The sequence below is a fragment of the Colius striatus genome, chromosome 9 (assembly GCF_028858725.1).
Source record: "Colius striatus isolate bColStr4 chromosome 9, bColStr4.1.hap1, whole genome shotgun sequence".
NCBI lineage: Eukaryota > Metazoa > Chordata > Aves > Coliiformes > Coliidae > Colius > Colius striatus.
The window spans coordinates 4,541,000-4,564,876 of record NC_084767.1 but is presented as its reverse complement, the minus strand read 5'-3'; the positions used below and the strand labels follow the sequence as shown (position 1 = coordinate 4,564,876).

Sequence of the window (23,877 nt, the reverse complement as noted above, 5' to 3'; positions counted from 1 at the left end):
TTTATCACCCATTCTTCTTCCAACCCAGAAGGAGGCTAATCCAACACAGCAATAACCATTGAAAGTGCTCTTATGCCTTACCCCTAACCTGTACCAGGAACAATATTGATAAAAGCAAACTTCACTGGCTTGCTTTGGCTGACAGACATCCCCCATAACCCAACATTTAATTCCCTGAGCTGTATATAATCTTGCAGGCAGGGCAGTAGTTTCTCCTTGTGATGCTCCTCACGCTCTGTCCACAGGATCAGGTGTGCTCCTGTGAGCCTGGGGCAGATTTGCAAAGGGGTTTTTCTTTTCCTGACTTTCTACCCTCTTCTTTATCCTTTGGGAAACAGTAAGAAGTAATCCAGAGGTAGATAATTAACCTGTTTGCTGACTTGGTTTGATGCCTGTGAGCTTCCTGAGATAAACGAGTGGAAGGAATTCAAATGGCTGATTCCCTTTGGCTACAGAGCCAAGAAATCTGCTTACAAGGTATCAAGTGCTGGACAGAAAAATGCCACAGCCCTCAAAACACTGTGCTGAACCAGAGTTGCTCAGAAATCTTTGAAGGTGTAACTTGAGTTAGCGAAGTTTATGCCAGCAGAGAAATCACTTCTCCAAGCCCTAATCTAATTAGATAGTCTATGGGGCACCTACTTACACTGCAAGGCCTTTGGCATAGGGTTTCTCTTGGATTCCAGTTCTTTAAAGCACTTGATACAGACAGATCTCTCCAACAAATCCCCACAGCTCTTGTAAGGCATGAGAGGGTCAAACACTTTCAGGGAGGTAGATGATAGAACAAAGGGTGTGTATAATGCCCAGTGTGTATAATGTCAGAACGTTGATAGGAATTAAACAAAATGACTGGTAGTTAAAACGTGGTAAAAATCGAGATTAAAAGTGTAATGTTTAATGTTGCTGTCAATCTGTTCTTACTGCAGATCCACGTACCATCCAATCAGACCCAGACTCCATGAAGCTAGGTGGCAAAAAGTGCTCAGTTCTTTTCACCTTCTTTCAGGGATACACCTGAAACAAGCATTTTCAGCGTTTTTCCTACAGCTCAGTGGGGAGAAGGGGATAAATAGGGGAATAAAAAGCTCTCTTCAATAAAGGCAGCTGGAGTTCACAGATTTCCAGGATCGGGAGTTTTAAATAGTAGTTCAAGCATCAGTATTGGGCCATTCCCAGTAGAATCCCAGGATCAGACCGTGCTTTTTCCTTAACAGCAAACACAAAGAGAGGCAACAGTCAGTTCTGCAGTCTGGGGTGTGACAGATCAGGGAGCTCGTGAGACGCCACCCAGCCCAGACGCTCTCGAACTGAGATGCTGCCTCGCCTGCGTTCCGCGTCAGGATGCAGGGTGCAAAGGCACTGCTTTGTACCTCTGCCTTCGGCCCCTTCGTGGGACGTGTAGGAAGGGCAAACCACGCAGGGAGCGGTGAGGGACGCGCCGGGGTCGGCACGGACAGCCCGGAACGCCGGCAGGAGCAGAGCTCCGGAGCTGGCTGCACCGGCGGCCCGTTCCCCTAGGTGTCCTCATGGAATACTCGATTTCAAGTCGGTTTTGCGGAGGATCTGAAGTTTTGCCAGGGAGAAGATGCAAACCCTCGCTCTTGACACCAGCGGGGTCTCATTAACACAAACTCGTGGCGGGTGCCCGCGGTGCCGAGACATTCCCGCTACTTAAAATACTCGTGTTCCGTCGTTTTCATACGAGACGAACCGAAAGGTGAAGGAAACGTCTCTCTGTTGCCGAGGCAGTTCAGGATGGTGTTGAGACCTTTCCTTCCAGGTCTCCGCCGGCGCTTGATTCAACACCGTCCTAACGGCGCTTTGACCTTCTCCCGCGGAGCTGGGACGGGGGGGGGATGCGACACCCGGCTGAGCCGAGCCGTGCCGTGCTGAGCCGAGCCGTGCCCTCGCGCGCTGTCCCGGGCTGGGCCGAGCCGAGCCGCTCCGGGCGGGGCGGGGGCGGGCGGCGGCGGCCAATGGCGCGGGGCGGCGGCGGCCAGGCCAGCAGGTGGAGCGGTGCTGGCTCCGTGTGCGCGGCGGCCCCGCTCGTCCCGGCTGCCCGGGTACTCGGCGGCTCCGCTCCCGCCTCACCGCTGCCCGGGTGCGCGGCGGCTCCGTCCTCTCCCGGGGCAGAGCGCGGGAGGCGGCGGCCCGCAGCTCCCCTCAGCTCAGCTCCGCTCCGGCAATGGCTTTCGCCAATTTCCGCCGCATCCTGCGCCTCTCCACCTTCGAGAAGCGGCGGTCCAAGGAGTACGAGCACGTCCGCCGCGACTTGGACCCCGGCGAGGTGTGGGAGGTGGTGGGCGAGCTGGGCGACGGTGCCTTCGGCAAGGTCTACAAGGTGAGTCCGCGGCCGGGAGGTCCCGGGCGGGAGGTGTCGGGGCCTCCTCCCGCGGCCCCGGAGCTCTTGGCCGGTCGCCGCTGGCCGGGCAGAGCCGGAGGCCGGCGCGGCGCTGCGGGGAGCTTGGGCTCGCTCCGGTAGCGACGGGGCAAAGGCAGCGGGTCGGCCGGGAGCGGGGAAGGGCCGAGCTTTGGCGGGGTAAAGGAAAGAGAGCGAGAAGATGCTTCGGTGTGGGTTTTGGGCTGTTTTCCCGCTTGACTCGACTGTTTCCAGAGCGATGCTTTTGTGAGGCGGCGAGGCGCCCCTTGCCAAGCCTGTCGGTGCAATGAATGGGGGAGACGCTTGGGAGTCAGCGCTCTCGGGGCTGCCCCTGAGCTCTGAGAGCCTGCAGGGTGACGTTATTTGTGTTCCTCCGGTCCTTACCGGCAGGAGACTTGGAGAAGAGGAGCTCAGCTCTTTGAGAGCAGGGACACGTCCAGAGCTGTGAATGTTTAACCTGTACATTAAAGGATGGGAGTTTTAAAGGCCGAATACCTGCTGTACTTTGTCCTCCAGAGCAACAGGCTCTCTGAAACACCCTGCTCCCCTGTGCGACAGCGAGAGGAAGGAGGCTGCTGGCTGGGGCAGGAGGGGCAGGTTGGGGTCCAGGCTCCTCGGGAGACCTGTGTTATGTCGCTTGGAACAGGGGCTGTGGGTCAGCTGCTGGGCAGCTGGGTGTTGATGGGCTCCTTAGGGCACTTCAGAAGGTCCTGCCCTTTCAAAACTGAGAAGTAAGCAACTAAAAGGCTCGTGAAGGTGGAGAAGGCGGAGAAGGGAGCTGCTTGGTTGCAGGTCAGGGTAGAGGCGTTTCACTACAGTGGCCTTGGGTGTGTTGCCTCTGTCCTGTCATTTGATAGACACTGTCTGAAACCTGGATGTTAAGCATCTGCTGAGTGCAGAGCTTTGGCAAAGGGTCCTATCTTCTAATAAAATCCCTAAAAATCATATCTAAATCCCTAGTATATTTATCCTTTTGGAAGCAGCACCAGTAGTAATCAGTGCTCTTGTTACCAATTTACTGCATTGGAAACCTATAAATATATAGCAACATCCACTCTTCCTCTGGGTAATGACTGGCTTAGGTTTCTCATGCAATTACAGGAACAAGGTAAATGTTGTAACGTGAGTCAATGGGCTTCTGAGACAAAAACTTAAAGGAATAACTGATTTAAATCCTTTCTGTTATAAACACATATAGGCTACTCAAAGTAGTTTTATTCTGGAAGTTACCGAAGTGGCTGTGTTAGTTTTTAAGGCTGTTGTCATTTCCAAATGCCTCTGCTATTAACCTCACACCACTGAGAGAATTACCAGAGTAGCTTCATAGACTGTAGGCTGAGGATGTCAGCCTGCAGGTAGTAACATCTCCTCACCTCCAATTACTTTCATCTCCTTTGAATCCCATTGTGACCCAAATGAGAATGTGGATTGTAGTAGATGACACAGTGAAGACTACATATGGATAACCAGAAGATCACTCTGTCTCTGACTAGTACATTGAGGCAACTGTCTACCTTTGTTGATGTTTTAAGGACATTGATCAGGGGTTGAGGGTTAATGTTGTGATAGAAATCAAAGGGCTCTTTTGTTCTTCTTAATAAGGCTTTAATTCTCCATCTTCTTTGATCTTTTCTCTGCCTGTTCTCCGTCCTGGTCAGCAAATGGATGTGGTTTCGGTTTCTGAAGACTTCTCATGCAGGATGTTTGTTTGTTTGTTTGTTTAAGAATTCCAAATAATTTGGGTGCCACATACTGTAGAGCCTTATTTTAGATCATAGCCAGTGGCAGTATTGCAGAGATGTAGTTTCCTGCCATGCTAAGATTTAACTTGCATATTGTCTTCTTTTGTCTTTCTAAATCTGGAGCATTACCCAAGGTGGTGATGCATGTAGGATGGAAATGTGATACAACAGGCTTGCCCTCTTCTTCTCCTCAGCTGCCAAAAAAGCCCCAACCAGACCAACCAACCTGCTTGTGCGCAAGGAGGATGTAGGTGGCTGAGATGCAACGAACGCTTTACATCCTTGTCTTGAAGTCACTGTAAAGTCCATTTGTGCTTCCCACAAAAGCGGTGGCTTAGAGCGAGTCCGAGTGTTGGCATGGCTGTGAGAGCTTCAGGATGTCTGAGTGGAGTTTCTGCCTGCCTTCCGCCCCTTTTCCACACACGGAAGCGTGGGGAGGTGACAGAATCCGCCTGTGCATCCTGCCCTATGTACCATACATTACACAAAGAGCCCGTCCTCCCTGAGCACTGCTGAAGGACAGGGTTTGTACGCTGAGGAGTCTGACCTGGGAGGCGTTTAGATGTGCATACAAGAGAAAAATGTGCTCATTCCAGCAGGTTTTGGTTTTGAGACCGGGTTTAAAGAGGAGGAGGGAGGGCTTGGCTGGGCAATGGGTCCATTGAGGGGTGTTATTGCCCTGCAGAACACCATCATTGTCTCGGACTCCCTGTGCAATCAGCTGAGCACACTTGAGCTGGTTCCACACAGTGTTTACAAAAGTAGGACAGGCTTTATTTAAATAGGTATTAATTAGAAAGAATCAGATCTATAGTGGAGCCTGAAACATATGCAGCAGACCCGAGGAAACCTGCAGCCAGTGGAAACTACTGGGATTTCCCAATTTTTATACAGAGCCTTTTCTTTCCCCTCAGCAAAAGAGGACCCGATTGTATGAGGAAACAGCCAAACGCCTTGCAGAGGGTAATGAAGCTGAAAGTAGGAAGGGGGTGGGGTGAAACTGTTTCTTTCTAGCTCTCATTCTATTAATGTCTTGTTTTCGGTAAGTCCAGTGGGTATGATAAGGAAGTGATAGCAGCCCAGAGATGACTATGCACTGCATACCAAATACGCTTTGTTACCCACCTCATCCAAAGCTCATTAAATTGATGCTCTTAAATCAGTCATTAGGCCAGCAAGTCAAGAGCTGTCATCAGTGTAAGCACCTCCTAGGGCTGTGGGCGTATGAAAATACCCGTTCCTAAGTCAGACCCTTTCCAAACAGCGGTTCTCTCTCTTCAGAAACAGTTAAGCTGCAGTTTATGAAGCGAACAGCTGTGGCTTTACGGGTTCACAGTCAACGCCCGTTTGGGAGAGGTGGGAGCGGGACCCCACGGGCTGGTCTCGGGGCCGTGCGGGTACTCGGAGCAAAGCCGTGGGCTGAGTGCTCGGAGCTGCCTTGTCACAGCTCAGGCCTGCAAAACCCATTAGCTGCTGGAGTATTTGCTCTTGCAGGTATTCACATTAATTTCAGCGGGAACAGATACTCAAGGGCTCTTCTGGGCGTTGGGACTTTGAGCAGCTAGCAGGGGGTGGGCTGGATGTTAGCACAGCGTGGGCTCTGCTGGGAGAAGCCCTGGGACTTGCTGCCTTTCTCATGGTGGGATTGTTTGGTGCTGCTCGTGCCTCTTGTGAGGCCCTATCTGCCCTGGCCAGCACACCCTGATGGGGATGCTGCCCCCTGATAAGGCTCGCAGGGTGGGGATGGGCAGCCCCCAGTCTGCAGGGAAAAGGGTTTGTTCACTTGGACTTGCCTTCAAACGGCTCTCCCTGCCAGCTCTTGGAGAGATAACACAGAGCCCCGTGCCACAGCGACGCATAAGCTTGCCTTTTATGTTGTTGTTCTCCTTTCTACTGCTTAAAAAGCTGTGTTTGGGTTATCAGATCTATTATGGTGGTACTAGTGCTGTACACACTATGGGCTGTAAATGCTCCATTTTGAAGTTTGAGTAATAAAAAGACTAATTGTGTGATGTCCTGCAGCTGCCTTCCAAGCCTGGCTTTCCCAGCAATGGGCCCGTTGGAAGGCACAAGGCTGTCGCTGTCACTTGCAGACCTCTCTGTCCTCATCAGCTGAACCTACACCACTCAGGCTTTGCATGAGTTGCCTCAAGGGGCTCAGGCTTAGCTCTTGGTTTGATTCATGAGGGATTTAAGATGTAATTCCTGGAAGGGATGTCACAGAGAGATGCTAATCTGCTGGGTTAGCTTAAAAAAAATTAAGAGGAAGTAAAACAAAGAGGGGGAGGGGAAGCTAAAGTTGTGTAACTATGGCCACAAAAAACCCCCAAACCAATGGTAAGAGCAAATCGTGGTCCCATCCCATAGAACTGAAGGGTTTTCTTAAAATGTTTCATCTGGAGAGAGCAGAGAAATGGGAAGACATTACTCTTTTACTTGGAGCCCAACAATATCAAACCTGGTTGAACTTTCAACTTGGTGTTCGCTTTAAACTCACTGAAACGTGTGATGCTCCATCCCTGCTGAAGTCCAAGTGAAGTCTGGCCTGTGCTCTGCAGAGCCACAGCTCTATGTGTGTGGCAGAGAAGGGGGATAGCTCTCCATGGCCTAAATATTTTGTTAATGACTTCAGTGTCACGGCCCAGAGCTTGGCAGTGTTGCTGACAGCGGGAGCTGTGTGGAAGAGAAAGGTTAGATGAAGGCTTTGAGCCTTTCACCCTTGAGCATGTGGCAATCATTTTTCCTTGGAAAAATCCCTTCCCAGCATGTCTTATGGGTTTTGTTAAAAAAAAACCCATAAAATCTTGAGCATGCAGTTTTCTTGGGGGGAAAAAAAAGGTACTTTTTCTTCTCCTTGGGGTGCTGCTGTCAATCTGGGGTTCTCCTCACGAGTCTCAGGTCGCACTCCGTCATGGGAGGCACTGCCAACCTGAAATCTGACTGGAAAGGAATTCAGCTTCAAAGAGCAGAGTCATATAAAAACCATTTATTTAAAATAGTGGAGTGACAGGTACATTTTACCCAAGTTGCCTCTTGAAGGCAGTGGGGAGTGGTGGCTCGTGTGCCAGGGTTCAGAGCTGCAAAACCCAGGCACGGTGAGCTGCTGCCTTGCTCAGCGTGCTCTGTCTGGTTCAGCATCACCTGGTTGCCAGAGCTGCTTTGCTCCCACTCGAGGGGAAAACGCAGGTGCTTTCAGGAGCAGTGTCTGTATGTGCTGCCTCTGGGATGTGGGGTTGGATGGCACAGTGTGCCCCTTGTGAAGAGTAAACCAGTGAATGGCACTAGTGCTGCTGGAGTTGGATTAACTGCCTGCTGTCTCCTGGTTATACAGAAGCACCTCACAGCTACCCCTCCAAACATCTGCTCTTCAACACAGAACGATCTTCCCACTCAACATGTGGAAACCTTCCTGACATTTTTGCTTCTTAGGCAATTCCCTGACACCTACCTGTGCTCATGCCCTTATTTAAGCTACAAAGTGTGTGTGTGTGTGATTTCAGGAGGCAGGAGAAACAGTGAAGGGAGTTGTTCCCCAGCAGTGCCAGCCAGTGTTGGGGGACCTCAGTGGATCTTCCGGCAGCATTGAGTTGCTCCTGCCATGCATTTATCTCTTAACAACTGTGGGGAAACATAGGTGTGCTGCTGGGGTGTCTTCCCTGGGCAGGCTGAGATAGCAAAGGGCTCATCAGTTTTTTATTCTACCTTGCTTATCTGATGCTTTTCTAGCGCTGTGTGAAAGGACTGACAGAGACACACAGGCATCCATACTACCACTGCCTGAGCTCTGCCCTGTCTTTCAGGTACAGTAGCCATTCAGACCCCTGCTCAAACTTCTGTGTACCAGATTGTTGCAGAAAGTTGATAGGAAACTCAGAAGTGGTTGTGCAACATTTTTTTCCCCCTGGTTTAATTTTTTTGAATGAAGTCCAGGGCAGGAGTTCTTCACTTTGGTGCCTGGGAAGACTGTGACACTCCATGATTTGAAGGATGTTTTGTGCTTCCAAGTTCTAGGTTTATGTAGGCTGAAGATGTTGGATCCATGTGGATCTTTCTTCAAACCCTGCGTGGATATTTGATCTCTTCTCATTCACACCAGGACCACAAGGTCCATTGAGTTTCTGTGAGTTACAGAGGGATGTACCAGCAAAGAAGCCTCTTGTTTTTGTTCTGGCCTCTGCTGCTGTGTTTGGGTTCCCATGTCTGAAGCATTATGTAGAGCTTTCTACTCCTTGACTAACATACTGCTGCCTGGCTTTATTGTCTCTCTCTCCTTTCTGCTGAGCCATTGCTGAGCTTTTAAGGCAAGAAAACGTGTATATGCCACGTTTTGGTCACACTTCTTTTGGCACATGTACATAGAAAACAAGCCCTTGGCTGCAGGCTGAGCTCTCTGGTGATGTTTCTTTCCCTTCACTCTAGCTTGTAAAACCAAAGGAAGGCGTTTCTGCGTATTTGTTTTTGCTGCTAACGCTTTTTGTCTTGTTTCACAAGCCACTTCCACTTCCCCCCAGCCCTTGCAGAAGTGTTGCAGCACTGGTTCAGCCCTTTGGGGTCAGAGCCCTGCCCAACCCAGCAGCCAGAGGATGAACCTCTGAGGACTGGGACCAGCTAGAGCAGGGCTGTGCCAGCCTCACTGCTGAGCCTGTGCCTGTTTGTCACCTCTGCTGGGTGGTACCAAAGGCTGAACTCAGCATTAAAAAATACCCCAAAAACAGGCTTCATTTCTGGTGACAAACTGAAGTGGCTCTAGGAGTCTTGTTGGGCATGGGATATGTTTCAGCTCCCATTGGTTGTTTGACACTGATATGAGTGTTGTCTCAAACCTGTCTTTGCTGTGTGTGTTTATCGATGGCACACAGCTCGGGCAAAGTCTATGAGAAGGCAATTAATCATTACATACATCCCTGAGAAATATGGACATGGGCAGTTGCATACAAAGAGGCACCACAGGAATATGGTGCATGATGGGTGGGGACAAGTCAGGACTATCAACCCCCCAAATACAGCAGCCACCAGGCTTTTTACCCTTGGTTCTCTAACTCAGCCATATCTTGAAGCATCACCTCTTCTGTCGCAGCGAGAAGGCTCACAGGGGTGGGGACAGCAGCTCACACCAAAAATATGGTGGCACAATATAGCTGACCAGCTTCAAAAGGGGCATCCCTTGGCTTGGCAGGATACTGTGGGCAAGCAAACCCAGATGAAGAGATCTCAGTGCTCTTTTCTTTCTACTAGCGAGTGAGAGTTCACGCAGGGTTTTCCTCTGCCTAACCTAGAAACTGACTGTGCCTTGGGCCTCAGTCTTGCCTGAGGCAGGGCAGAACAATCCAGCCTTCCAGGAATGTGTTCTTTAAAGGCCTAAAATAGTTCCTGAGTTGGTCACAATCTGGATTTCACAATAGCTTCAAGGGTGAGTCACAGGCAAAGGCCAAACAGCCTCTTCTCTCACCTGAACAGGCACCTCTCACCCCTTCAATCTGTAAGCTGAGCAGTTTCTCTGTGCCCCTGCCTTCTAGGAGTAATCCTACTCATCCCCTATTCCTTGGTATTCCCAGTGTGTTTGTCAGTAGCATGCCCAGTGCCTATCTTGCTCCACAGGACTCCAGCAAGTTCCTTTGCTTTGTATCCTGCTTGGCCCTGGTGTGGCTTTCTGGAAGGGGTGTACTAGATAGCTTTTATTTGCTGTGCTTTCGTTGGTGGAATGCACGTTCCATTGCTGTTTCTGCACAGTTGTTGATTTGCACAAAGGCTGGTAGTGGCCATCAGGGCTGTTCAGGTTTTAAATGCCAAGACTCTGATGAATCCAGCTATAGTTGAGCAGCACATCCTGGGCACTATGCTGGCAGCTCTCTGCTTTGGGGTGGGGTTTTTGGTGTTAATTAGCACTCCAGGGACAAATTATCCATGGCATTAAAATGCCCAGGAGTGGAGGAGAGAAAAAATGGAACTGGATGTATGCTTTTGACTGACCAACCATAGACTGGCATCAAGCAGCTTTTGCTCTTGGGATCTTACCATCTGTGTGGGGTTTTTTTTCACTTCTGTCCACAAATTTCACTGGAAGAAAATGGGAAACACCATGAATTCCCCGAGTGCTGCACATTTGGGAGTGTTTTACCTGGAAACAGAAGCTCTCTCCCCATCTCTGTATTCTCTACATGGACTTTTGCTGGGTTGGGGAGCCTGTGATTAGGATGGTATGTGCAGATTTTTGTGTTTGTAGTCCAAACTGTGTGTTTTGCAGGATTTCTTGTCAGTTGATGTGGCTGTCTAATGTACTGGTGCTGAGTTATCCTAGGGTGCTTTCTTGGTAGTTCTTGGTTTTCTTCTTTCCTCCCCATCCTTACCTCTTTCCTTTGGAATTTAAACACAAAGAAAACACCTCTCATGAGAGACATTTTCATTTTCCTTGCTGCAAGATGAGGCCATGACCCTTAGTTAAGCTCAAGGCAGGGGTGAAGCTGCAGAGAGGCTGGTGGAAACCCTTTTCTTCTACCCCACAGCTCTTGGAGAGTGAGCAGCAGATGCTGCCTCTTCTCAGCCTGGCATTGTGTGTCCCCTTGCCGTGAGGGGTATCAGCCAGCCCTGCAGGTTCCACACTTGGAGATGCCAGTTCCTTCTGCCTAATTGCTGGTTTGGCTTTTTGAGGTCAGAGCAGGCTGTGTTTTGCTTTGTGCTAATGTCTCGGGGCCGATTCTCATCTCTATTGCACAAAGATAAGCAGAGATCAGGAAACTGTTTTAAACCCTGAAGCATCATCTCATACTTGGGATGTCTGAAACCATCTCCCAGGGCTGGCAATGTATGCTTTTGGCCTATTTAGGATCCAAACAAACCTGCCTGGAAGAATATCTTTGTTGTAATACATTGTGTGCAGGAAAATAGCATCAGAGAAGCTGAAGGAAATCGCCAGGCGTGAGTTACAGAGAGACTGCCTGGCGTGCTTGGTCAAAACCTGCTGTTGCCTCTATGACTCTGGCTTGCTGTGAGCAGCTTTGGGAGCTGGCTGGCTGCTGGAAGGGAGCGTGGTGCAGCCCTCTGCCTGATGGCAGGCAGCTGCCATTCCCAGGGAGGCCACTGGGAACGTGGCTGTAGGACAAGCAGATGGAGTGAAAGGGAAGGTGGAGCAATGGGCAGAAGCTCCTTGGATTTCCAAAGCTCTTGCAATGAGAAATGAGATTTGCTGAGCTCAGTTCAGGGGTGCTCACACCAGCTGTGTGCATCTCCCTTCCCTGGTATAGCAGGAACACTACAGACTGGGTTTGGGCTCAGTGGGGCCATGGATGATGCAGGAGGGGATCAGCTGGTCAGCCTATATGGGTGTTGGTCCTCTCAAAGGCAGTTGTGTGGGGCATCCAGCCTTCTATCCACATTGTCGTGAGCACTGGTGAAAGGGGTTAATCTAAAGCCACCTACTGACCTCGTGGTCTCAGAATCACAGAATGATGGGGTTAGAAGGAACCTCCAGAGATCACCCAGCCCAACCCCCTGCTAGAGCAGGTTCCCCCCCATCAGGTCACACAGGAACGTATCCAGGGGAGTTTGGAAACCTCCAGAGAAGGAGACTCCACAAGCTCCCTGGGCAGCCTGTGCCAGGGCTCCCTCAGAGGAAAGAAGTTTCTCCTCATGTTCAGGTGGAACATCCTGTGTCCAACTTGTGCCTCTTACCCCCTGTCCTGTCACTGGACTCTACAGAAAAAAGACTAATTCCCTCCTCTTGACATCCACTCTTTAGGTATTGTAAGTGTTAAGCTCCTCTCTGTCTTCTCCAGGCTAAACAGCTCCAGGTCTTGAAGCCTTTCCTCATAAGTGAGATGCTCCAGATGGTTCCTTCTAACTTTCTGCCATCCCCTGGGGTTGTGGAGCATTTTGGCTCCTTCTGGGAAGTGCCGTGAGTGCACTCGGTCATAGCAGTGACATTACTGCAGGGCCACAGAAAGTACAGGGTTCAGTGCCCACACTGGCATCCCTACCCACGTGAGCTTGCTGTTTCAGAAGTTCATGTTTCTGCATCACGAGTTCATGGTGGCCTGAGCTGACTTCTCCTTGGAGGTGGTGGCCCCACGTCTGCTGGTGTGACTGAGCAACATGACCTCTGGCCTGGGGGAACATGGGACAGCAGTGCTCCTCTCCTTTTGGGGTAGAATGCCACCTCAGGCAGCTTATGGGATCCCTTCCTTCCCTAAGGGCACCTCCCACTAGAATGGACAAGGAAAAGGAGATAGCTGGGTAAATACGCTCATCAGAACAGTCCAAAGTGGTGGAGAAAAGCAGCAGCAACTTCTGTTAAGGACATCTGTAAGGACTGAATGTCAGACAAGGCTCCTGTCTAGAAAGGAAACAATGGCTGGAGGTTGCTGGGTTGCTCCCCTGCCAGTCACAGGAGCAGGGATGACTGAGGCCAGGCTGCTATCACTCCCCCACCCACAGCTTGCAGCCCAGTTTGCAAACCCACATCCTTCAGCTCAGCATTTAGCACCCCGATGTGCCTTAGCAACAGGAGGGAATGAGAGGTGCTCCCCTGAGCTTGGGGGTCAGGGCAGGTAGGCTTCAGAGCTCTCAGTGGGGAGATGAAGCAGTGTGGGGCTGGGGCAGGCTCTGCTCCTGGTTGGTTTTTCTTTTTCAGGTGCCTGCAGGGCCCCAGCATCCTGGAAAGGGTTGAGCTGGCTGGGGCTTTGCTGGTGGGAAGTGTGCGATGGCTGACCTCCAAGGGAAGCCCCACCTCTTCTCACAATATTTACTTCCCCTCCTTGGCCCTGTCCCAACACCTCAAGTGCAGAGCAAAGGCAGTGGGGCACTCCTTGCTCTGCACTTTTCCACGTGCCTGCTCTGCTCCACGTGTGCCCCTGCTCTGTGTGCCCTCCTCAGGGTGGCAGCTCAGCAAGGAACAAACCAACCTGAGCAAGAAACAATCACCCACGTTTCTTCTTCAACCTGCATGAGCTGCTGTCTTGTGTCTGGGTGGTGAGCCCACGTGGAAATGGGTTTCTCACCTGTAAAGACACAGCTGTCTATGCCAACTTGTGCCAATGCAGCATGTTGTCAATACCCAGCAGAGAGTCACTGGTCCTTTATTTGTCTCTCTCCATTGGATGGTTTTCCCCTTGTTCCTCTCCCCAGCCTCTTCCTTAGTACACAGTTACACTAAGTCACCTAAGCTATGTCAAACTCTTCAGCAGGGCTTGTGGTGTTTATCCTGGGAACTAATCCTCCTGTAAGCTCCCACGTAGGTTTTCCAAACACAGATGTGTAAACTGCAAAGCATCAGGAAAGGTCACAACTGGAGTTTGCCCAGCTCTCCCAGTGATAACAGCCACAGTGGGACTTTCTCTCCCAGGGGAGAGGCAGCCCAGAGCGGGTGTGATGGAAGGAAAATGGGTAATGAACTGGAATCACATCGTAGGGGCTCTCCTGGAGTTTCTGCAGTCCCTTGATCTGCTGATTTGACACAATCCCAGCCTGGCCCCTCTCCCCATGTGTGATGCCTCTTTGCTCACAAACACCCTTTGGGCATCTTACTGACATTTCTAATTCTTGCAACTGTCACTGCAAATTTCCAGCTACAAAGTGCAGACTTGCCCTGGCAGTTTTTGGGGGAAGCCAAGGGATGGTGCTGGGTGGGTGATGCTGAAATGATCCTGCGTGGGAGCGGCTCCAAGGCTCGCCTGGCACTGCTTACAGATGGTTGTTTTTAGCCAAGCCTTTCATCAGCTGCTTTTCTCCCTAGGCAGGATGGGAGCACAAGAGGAGTGGGATGATAGGACACACGTCTGCAAATGCTTTCAGTCCAGCACAAATAGCTTTTGCTGGTGTGTGGCACCTAGGAGCAGAGCAGCTCCTGTGCAGCTATGGGTGACCTCCTCCTAGGCAGAGAGAGTTGCTTGGGGAAGGGTGTTTGGGAGTGAAGGGCATCAGCAATGCAAACCCAAGGGTACACTCTTGGGATGTTGTGAGGGATGGGGAAGAGTTGTCAGCAGAAGTTTTCCAGCCGCTAGGACAAAGAGGTTTTGATGGCTTTCTAGTTATTTGATGAATAAGCTGCTTAAAGGGACTGCCTGAAGTGGAGGGGACAGCTGGGAGAGCACACGTAGCATTTTTGTTACTGTGATGTGAAGAGCTCACTAATACACCACACCAGGAATGCTGGCCAGTCCTGGGAAATCAAAATGCACCCATCTTCTTGGACTGCCTGCCAAGGAGATGATCTCCATGTTTCCCTTGTGTGTTGCAGAAAACTGCCCTTGTGAGGAAGAGCAGCGTGGGGATGTTCAGGGTGGAGATGGTTCACAGCTGTAGTGTGAATTTGGCTGGGTTATCTGTGTACTCAGAACTGCTATGACAGGGGTATCACCTATACCCTTAGCAGAGAACCTCTCTCTTCTGAGGTCTTCTTGCTTCTGTCTTTTTCATGCTACAAACAGCAGCACGCATCTTCTTTCCTAAAAGCCTCTTTCTTCCCATGTTGGGAAGAGGTGTGAGCATTCCAGGCTGGAGGGTGGAAAGAGGATGCTTTGGCCCTCTTACGGCACTTATCCTCTCTGTGAGGCTGTGTGCAGGTACTGGAAGCAGAAATGCATCTTCCATGCTTGTGTTATAGCTGGTGCCAGTCAAGCTGAGTGCAGAGGAGCAGGAATTGTGCAAGTATTGTGTGCTTTTGGCTCTCCTTGCCTTTGTACTCATGCTGGTTTTTGTCTTGCAGGCTAAGAATAAGGAAACTGGAGCTTTAGCTGCTGCCAAAGTCATTGAGACAAAGAGTGAAGATGAACTGGAGGATTACATGGTGGAGATTGAAATTCTGGCAACCTGCGACCACCGGCACATCGTCAAGCTGCTGGGAGCCTTTTATTGGGATGGCAAGCTCTGGGTAAGAGGCTGGTGCTGTGTGTGACCTGTACAGCTGCACATTTCTCACTCTGCAGAGAGGAAATGGCTAATTTACGGTGAAGCAAAAGCTCTGGAGCAGCTCGAAGCATCAGTGTGAGTTAGAAATGACTCACAAGCTGTGCCCAGCTCACTGTGTCATGAGTGCTGGGATTTTCCCCACTTTCTTTAATGAGAAAACTGTCTTCTAACTAAAGCTGCTTATAAATAACCCTGGGAAGATCAGGAGATCTTCACAGTGAAATGAAAACTGGAGATGGATTTCCTTTATTTTCTTCACTGTTTGGAGTTTGTAAAGGTAGAAAACGCAGCACTGATAAGGGCATCTCTCCTCCACTCAGTCCCTCATTTGAAAGGTCAGATGGAAGGGTAATCCTAGGGTTTTTTATTTCCTTTGTGCCTTATTTCTGGCTCAGCATCTGTAACGCAGAGGCAACTGGTAGCAAGAGCTCCATCTCCCTTGGCTGTGGAGGCACGGGGATGTAAAATGCAGTCCAGCAGGTTAGTACAACGGCTGGTTGTGTTGCAGCTGGAACAGCAGGTTCCTGCATCTCTTTCTCCTAGCCCAGCAGGTGTATATCTATATATGCCTTATTTATTTTCCCTGCCTGAGGTTTTCTTTGAGACCCTGGCTGCAGAGGAAGCTGAGCGTGAATGGCACCTTCCTGCCTGCTGCCATGGGAAAGGTGCAGGGGGCTGGAGAGGTTGAGGGCACGAACCCTTGTGTACTTGCCTCATGCTAGACTTTAATAACTGTGTGCATGCAGGTGTGCCTCTCCCAAGACAGTGGAAATCAGGTGAATATGAGGATTCTCAAACCCATGGTGTTGGCCAGTCTTTCTGCTCCTTCTTGTAGCTACTGACAAGTCAGGGGAGTGTCGCAGGGTGCGTTCAGCAGCTCTATTACTTTTTCTTTCCTCTTTTTAGTATGTCAGATACCTTTGTGGCCTCCCAGAGTAATGAGTAAAACCCAAAGATGTCAGCTTTTGAGGCTTGCACTGGTGTGAGTGTGAGCTGAGCTGTCAGCCCCTGCTCATTGTGCCAAGGGAGCTGAGGTCTGAGCGTGGGCTGAGCCACGGGGCTGTGGCTGCAACAACACAACCCACGGCTGGTTCGTTCCTCAGTTCAGCAATGTGGGAGAGGTACTGTTTTACTGGGTAACCTGTGCTGCTTCAGCCAGCACCTTTTGCACTGTCACCATGGGTCAGTGTCCCTTAGCTAAAAAACCACCAATAAAGGCCTCAACTTCTCTGTGACAGCCTGCTCAAGAGCCGTGGCACCCAGCGCCTCCTTCTCTGCAGCCTCTTGCTCTGAGGGAGCTGGGCTGCAAGCTGTCCAGAGGCTTGGTATTTGTATGGCTGCTAATTGGGATCCTGAGCCCTGGGCACACTAAAGAACAAAGCAAATATGAACCCTTCTGAGGAAGTGAAAGGGAAACATCTCTCCTAGGAGGGGACTCAGATTTGGACAAACTGCAACTGCAGAAAAACTCACCTCAGCAAAATTAGAAAGGCAAATGTACCAAGCTTGGGGGTGAGATGGGGGATGGTTTGTGTTCCACCCCATCCTGCTGTGTTTACCTCACACTGCTCTGTGCCTGGTCTGTCTGGATTTTATACGTTGGCCTTGTTCATTCTCTCTAAAATGTCAGCCCCCTCCCCTTTCCCCTTCCACCTCCTCCCTGCAATAGGAAGCCTTGCCTTCCTTCCTGTAGGGAAAATGGATTGCAGATCTCTCCAGCTCTGCTTTTGTCTAAGAAGTGCTCTGTAATGTCATATGCTTGCCGACCTACTAAAATTAAACAGCCTCTTTGAAGCTACTGGAACAAAAGCCTCCTGTATGAGGCTTTCCCGTGAGGGTAGACTTACAGCCCCAGCCATTGTTTTGGGAGGAGGATTGTTCTCTTGAATTGAGTGGCATTTGCATGTCATTGCTTAGGCTGCTCTTACTAATGCTGTAGTGTTTAACTGGCTTTGAGGGAAGTAAATAAGCCAGGCTATTATACTTCTGGAAGGCTTCTAGTCCCTACCGGGTTTTCTCTGAAGTCAAAGGCTTCTGCCTCTCAGTCACCAGCACCGCTGGGGAAAATCTGCATCCAAATATAAACACCAGCTTTCCTTATCTTGTCCCTATCCCATCCCCATTTCTATCTGTGCAGCTTTGTCAGCCTGTATTTTCCTGGGCCACTTGCACACAGTCCGTTTGCAGGATGAGTGCCTGGGCTCTGCTGCAGGCCTCGGGTAAAAGGGCTGCGGGTGCGTGTCCGCTCAGTGATCTGCTGTGGTTTCCTTCTCCTCACAGCTTGGCATGGAGAGACAAGGTTCAAAGTGAGAAAGGGGAAGGAGTTGGGAGCACACAGACAGCCTGGCAAAGGGTCCAGACGTGCCCAACTGCCTGGATGGCAGGAGCTCTTTGGTTCTCAGTAATTTATGTGTCGGTCTGTGCCACAAGCAGTCTCAGCTGACAGCGCTGAGAGGGGCTCAGCACTCAGAAGGGCTCTTGCTAAATCAGTCTGTTGACTGTTCTCTGACTCTTGAACTAACAAGGAAAATATGTGGGGAAACCTGGCTTTCGGTGGTGGCTGCTGCTGCAGGGGCTTCCTTGTCTCTCTGAGCTGTGCTAGGTCCCCGTGGCTCCTCTCAGCCAGGGCTTGGCTTTGCACTTCAGGAACCAGAAGGTGATATGCAGAATTTATGGAGCAAAAAACCTTTCTGTGCAAAGGAAAGTAACTTATTCTACAGTAGCTGCTTTGAAATCCACAACACTAAAATGAAAGCATAAACCATCAAATTCCTCTTGCATTTATACCTGATTGGCTTCAACCTGAAAGAGGAGAACCACAGTTGTGATACGGGACGGAGCAGAACCCTCATTTGTGGAATCCCTTCCTAAGCCACAGGCAAGGGCTTGGAGGACCCCAAGGCTGGTGAGATGACAGCATCCAGCATGAACTTCTTTGTCAGAGATGCTGTGCCCTCCCCAGCAGTTGCTGTCTGATTCCATTCCCCCTCCCCATCTTCTTTTCTTTGCTCGTGGCAGAGGCTGAGCACTCTTGTGCCGATGGAAAGCAGCCCAGGGAGGTTTGCAAAACTGCACTGGTGGGAGCTTTCAGGATTTGATTTTTATTTTTATTATAAGCCCTCTGGCATCTGATGTTCTTTTGCATAAATCCCAGTTGCTGGAAGTGGGGGCACTGAGTGAAAGCTGAGAATCTCAGGCTATTAAAAATGTCTGGTTTGAGTCCTTGTGGCTGGGCCATACTTTAAAATCTTTTCCTTTCTCCAAAGTGTGATGCTGGACTTGGAAACACAAAGGCAAATCCCCTTCACCCACCCAATATACATGCAGCTTTAAAACCAGCCTTTTTAAAGCTACTTTGTGACTTGGAAATGAGACTAAGGTATGGGTTTTGAATGCTTGGAATCCGTGGTGCTGAGTTTGCACCGATAATTATTAGTACATGGGAAAGAAAAACAGCAGATCTCGTGTGTTGTGTCCCTCTTGAGGGCTCTGTGGTTGGGTTTTTGGTTTGGTTTTTTTTTTTTCCCCTTTCCAAAACAACACAAAAAGAAACCTCAAAGGAAGGGAGGAACTTTTGATCTCCTGCTTCTGAATATCTCTGCGAGTGCCTCCTCTCGCAGGCAGGGGAGTGATAGGACGAGCCGGGAGGAGTGTCTCGTTTGGAGTGATGAACTTCAGCTTTCTCATGGGAGATCTCTACTCTTGGAGGACACTGGGCATCTCCACCAGACAAACCCCACACACTGGCAGCTGATCCACAGAATGAGGCAGGAGGCTGGGATTCCCTCCTGCAGGAACCTGTCGAGGCGCTCCAGCGTCGAGTCTGCAGGGTTCTCTGGAAATGAGCTGAAATGGCATTTTGGGCCCAGGTGTTTAACTACAGGACTTTGCCAGCAGTGGTACAACTATTTCTAGTGAAGCACTGGAGAATTCTTTTTTCCCCCTTGCTCCTTTTCTATAAACCATGGTTGCTATAGCAAAGGGGCTTTTGCATAAACAGACGTTTCCTGGAGATCAAAGCACAACTGGCTGTGGCGTGCAGGTAACCCTGCCTGGCTGGAGCATTTTGGGCATGGTGAATTTAATCAGCTTAGAGTTTTTTCTCAGTGGCCCACTGTGTGGGTATGTAGCTCGTGTAGCTTGCAGATAGACACAGGCTTTGTAGCTAGTCTTTGTACTTCCCTTAGAAAAAGTGGTTTGCATTTTCTGTGGGCAGGCCCTGACCTGTTCAGCCAGAGACTTTTTGGATTCCTACCCCCTTTGATATGGATGTTGACTGGAGATTTGGGCATTCTTGAAAATCCTGTATCATAAAGAAATGTTCATTATCCCATGCAAGGAGACTGCTGGGCTATTTAAAGCATCTGCAGCTTTTAATTCTCTGAAGTTGGGAATACCTGTTTCTTTAAAACAAACAAAAAAAAAGTAAGCTGATGACAGTATCTGATTCCCTAAGGTTTTCCTTAGCCAAGGGGGGTTACTGCAGCTTGCAGGGATGTCTGGCAGGGCAAGCAGCCTGAGCTGTGGCTCCATGCCCGTGAGGGACTCCTGTGCAGGAATGCTGTACCTGACCAGGGCTCTCCAGGCTTCTCCATCATCTGTCCCTGAGGAACCCGAGGGCTATTTGTGTCCCTTTAAAATTTCACTTGGCAGGAGAGTTGCAGTCTAAAATGGCCCTTCCTGCTTGGCCTCATGCTCCTGAAGCTTTGTTCCAGACTTCCCTCCAAAGTGCTTGCAGTTTGTCTGCAGCTCACAAGTGTCAAACTGTGGGTAGTGCTTCAGCACACCAGAGGAAACACCCGGAAAAACAAAGTGGGCCCAAACCTGCAAGCTCTGTTAGCCACTGTCCTAGTGAATTGACTCTTTCCTTTGCCTTTCTCCTTTCTCCCATCTGCAGAAAGTTAAATCCACACCAGGTTTGGCTGCATGCTGAGAGCCCTCGAGAGCAGGCAGTGCCGTGCTCTGCTGCCGGGGCAGGGCTCATCCTGCTCTGGTACCCAGGAGCTGCTGCAGGATGAGCCCTGCTGGGCAAACTGGTGTGGGGGATGGTGTTTGCTGGACCAGTTTCTAAACTCTTACCAGTCCAGAATTTGGACAGGACTGCAAAACAAGCCCAGTAACTTCTGCAGGGTGAGTAGGTGAGGAGCAGATGTGAGCAGACATCTGCACACATCAGGACAAAGCACTGCTGTGCCCCAGGGGTATCACTGTGTCCCCTCCCTGTCCTCAGAGTCAGGTGGATGCACATCATCCTGGCCAGGGTTGGAAGCTGGAGAAATGATGTAGCCCAGTGGTTTTTCTGACACTTCCCTGGGTTTCCAAGGTCAAGCAACTTACTGTTCAGATTAGCATAACTGACCTTAGTGGATGATCACTTCTGCTCCCACCTTGGGGCTGTGTCTTCACCAGCCAGGATGCTGCTGAGCAGGTGTCAAGGGCTGCATCCTCCCTCCCCTCCCTGCCACCTGCTGCAAAGCAGTAAGGCTTCTCTCTGCCTCACAGTTATGCAGGTTGCTTACTGCCTTTCCCAAAGACATGGAGGTCCAAGTCCTCGTCTGCCCTCCCCTCTGCAGTAAAGCCGGGCAGCAGCTTGCAGGGGACCAAGGTCTGTCTTGTGAACATCGGCTTTAGCACTGAGACTGCTGGCAAGTCACTGGAAATCCTGTTCTGGGTAAAACAGGGGATTTCCCTTAAGGCAGGGATGGAAACAGAGGGATTTTGATCAACCACCAAGAGCAACTTAGGCAGCAGTGGAATTAGCATAGCCCAGCCAAGTTCAGGAGTGCTTGTACAGGCAGCAACACGACAACATAGACTAGAATAGAAGCCTTTGTCTACCATCCCTTGTAAAGGATAACATTGCAAGACAATGTTACTGAAGCAGTAATAATGCCTTGTGATTATGTACCCTTGTCATCTCTACACCATGGAATGCTTTCATAAAAGAGACCTGGTGTCATTATCCCAGTTATTAGGAGGAGGAGCAGAGGCACAGACAAGAATTTGCCTAAAGTTTACCCAGCAGGTAAATGGTACTTGGGAATAAGCCTTGTGTGCTGAATCCCAGTCCAGGGCTATAACCATAAGGGCATTGTTTCATGGAAGGAAAGCAGCAGACAAGAAGCCTATAGGCAAATCAGTTTTCAAAGCACTTTAAAACTTTGTTTAGAAGTGAATCTCAATCAGCCACGTTCCCACTTGCCAAGGGAAATGCTGAGGAACAATGTTTGCATACAAATGAATATTTACAAACTACTGGTACACAGGAGACAGTGCCTTGAAGCCTAGCTTCAGCCCACACCCTGGAACGAGCAATAGGTTGCTGGGTTAGGCTTCCTTATGTCAGATATAGCCTGAAAGTTGGCATTTGGGAGGGAGGGATGGCCTTTTGCAGACCTTATGGCTTGGGGTGATCTCCATTGACTTCAAAGCCCTTTCTGAAACAGTTAAATAGCAACACTCTGGTCTCGTGTGATGGATCCCAACACCTTGTGTGGTGAATCTGGGGATGATCAGAACAATTGTTTCTAGGGAGATGCCAGGCAGGAGCAGAAAACTTGTAAAGCTGTTTGCCACCCCTTCAGTGAGTTGTCCTCCTGGCCAGACGAGGCTTTGGGACTGCATTGGAACTGCTGGCTGTTAATAGGAGCCATCAGGAAGCTTGTCCTGGGTCAAACTCCAGCTCTCACGGTGAGCTCTGCCCTTGAGAAATGCATCATCTATTTTAGATGCTGTCACAGACTTGAAGTTGGTGAATCTTTCCACTGAAGGAGCAACTTGTTCCTTTTAGCTGCTTTATATTGGAAAGAATTTTCTGAGTTTTGCTGCCCATCCAGTAACAAATGCTGCTGGTGAACTGAGTGAGAGGAGGGGATCCCGGTCACAGCCGTCCAAGCAGCAAAGGCTTTGCCCCGTGCCTGGGCAGACAGCCATTCCCTGGGTGTTTTTCTGGTTTCTATAGCAAACAAGAGTGCTGGCTGAAGCTGGGAGCCCTGAGTGAGGTCTGGTCCCTGAAGGGAGAGCTCATGGATGAGCCTGTGCACGTTTCAGTTAACCCTTGCTTCAGTGCTGGCCATCCTGGGTGTTGCCTCCTGATTGCTCTGTGCAGACCCTCTCTGCTCTAGCTGTTTGCATTCCCTGGCCACACTGTCCCTGGATTCTTGTCCCTCTGTGATACTGGTTAGCAAGTTGGGGTGCTGAATTCAAAGGGGTCGGATATCAGCCCTTGTCAAAACAAACCAAATGCCCTGTGTGATTCTAGCAAGGAGAAAGGTGTTTTCTGCAACATCAAAACAGTTTGGTTCAACTAAAAGGAGTTGTGACTTACATTTCAGTAGGAATGGGAGTATTTCCACCAACTTGGGGGGGGGTGGGGGGTGAGTTCAAGGAAACATTTTTGCCATCTCAGAAGGGTTTAGATGTGCAGAACTCATCCCCTGGCTCTCTGTGATCAGCAGGGAGCTCTGCAGTACAAGAGCATTGTGCCAGTGTTATCTTTGTTCCGGATAGAGCTTTCCTGCTCTGAAACTCCATCAGCCCTGGGTTTCCTCACTTGCTGCCCTGCATCATCTTTCCCCCTTTTGTTATGAGGCCAGGCCTTTATTTTTTTCCAGTTTCAAATATTTTTCTCTGTAGGTTATTTTGTTCAGAAATCTGGGGAGAAAAGGTTTATTATATTTAAAGTCTCTGAATAGTGTCCTTGTCTGTAAGGGAAAATTGGCAAGCCTGGAGCACTCCCTTACAGAGAGCTAATTATTTCCCTTCCACCTACAGCATACTTGCCCTGTCAGACAAGCTGGTGACATTTGTGCTCTGCTGTGGCAGCAAAGAGGCTTCTGGTGGCTTCTGTATTGTTTTATGGGCTCTGCAGTGTGTGCTGAGGGCTGGCTGCAGCCGGAGGGGAGTGTGGAGCTGAGGGCTTTCACAGGTGCCAGTGGTTCTTGGGTGTTTGTCCCCTCTTGTGTTGGTGGCATGCTGGCTTTGGGAGGCTCTACAGTGGAGGCTGGGAAGGTCAGTGTAGTGTCTTGCCCTGTCTTCAGCCCTCAGGAAAGAGCTGGAGCAGCTCAGCCTTGCGTTGAGTCAGCCCATCTGGCTTATGAGCAACACTGACGTAATCTGTTCCTCGTTTTCTTCCAGCCCTTTGGCATGTGTTGGGTGAAAAGCGTTGGGTGGGAGGGTGGCAGAGGGGAAGTGCCAAGTGAAGTGGGTGTAGGAATGCAATCCACCTCCTTCCTCTGCTCTGTAATGTAAACTTAATCCTTGGACTTCAGTCGGAGCAGGGCAGGCTGGCTGAGATAACGGGGAGGCTCGATGTGCTTGCAAAGAAAACGTCACTGGTCAGCATGGTCCTGGATTTGGAAGGAGAGAGTAGATCTAACCAAATGGTGTTTAAAAACCAAGCTGGTGCTCCCCAAAGGCAGCCTCTGTGGGTCCTGCACGCCCCTGGGCTGTGTGGGGGAGGGCTGATCTGGCATTGCTGCTCTTGCCTCCTCTTGCAGTTCAGCCTGGCTACACCATTAAGTACCAGAACTTGGGTTCAGGTGTCAAGCAAATAGAGTACAGGACGTGCCCCTTGACCACGACTAAATGTGGTCTCTGTGCCTAAATATATCGCTGTGTTCATTCCACCAGCCAGGAACAGCTCTGTCTTCTGGGGTTTGTGTTGCTCAGAACCTGAAGCCCCTTTCTCAGCCCTGGGAGGCAGAAATGTGTCCAGGCTTTTTGCTGTGAGGATGGGCTCAGCTCATCAGCCCAGTGGAGTGGCTCTTCACCCATTGCTTGGATGTTTGAAGGTACTGGGTGCAGGTAGAAGCCCCAGCAGATGTGCATGAGCTGTTCATGGCCTCCCCA

General features: G+C 50.2%; 1 protein-coding gene across 2 annotated transcripts in view; it reads left to right on the top strand.

Annotated features, from left to right (window-relative positions):
• Nucleotides 1-2,000: 2,000 nt before the first annotated feature.
• Nucleotides 2,001-23,877, top strand: part of STK10 (serine/threonine kinase 10) — a 49,850-nt gene continuing 27,973 nt past the window's right edge. The window contains exons 1-2 of one of the 2 annotated variants that reach the window (XM_062002308.1): nucleotides 2,001-2,344; nucleotides 14,825-14,989. In XM_062002308.1, the coding sequence (XP_061858292.1) occupies nucleotides 2,189-2,344; nucleotides 14,825-14,989 (321 nt within the window). In that variant the 5' untranslated portion in view covers nucleotides 2,001-2,188. Of the gene's footprint in view, nucleotides 2,345-10,241; nucleotides 10,323-14,824; nucleotides 14,990-23,877 lie in introns of those variants that run through there. The other variant, XM_062002309.1, reaches the window with a different exon arrangement.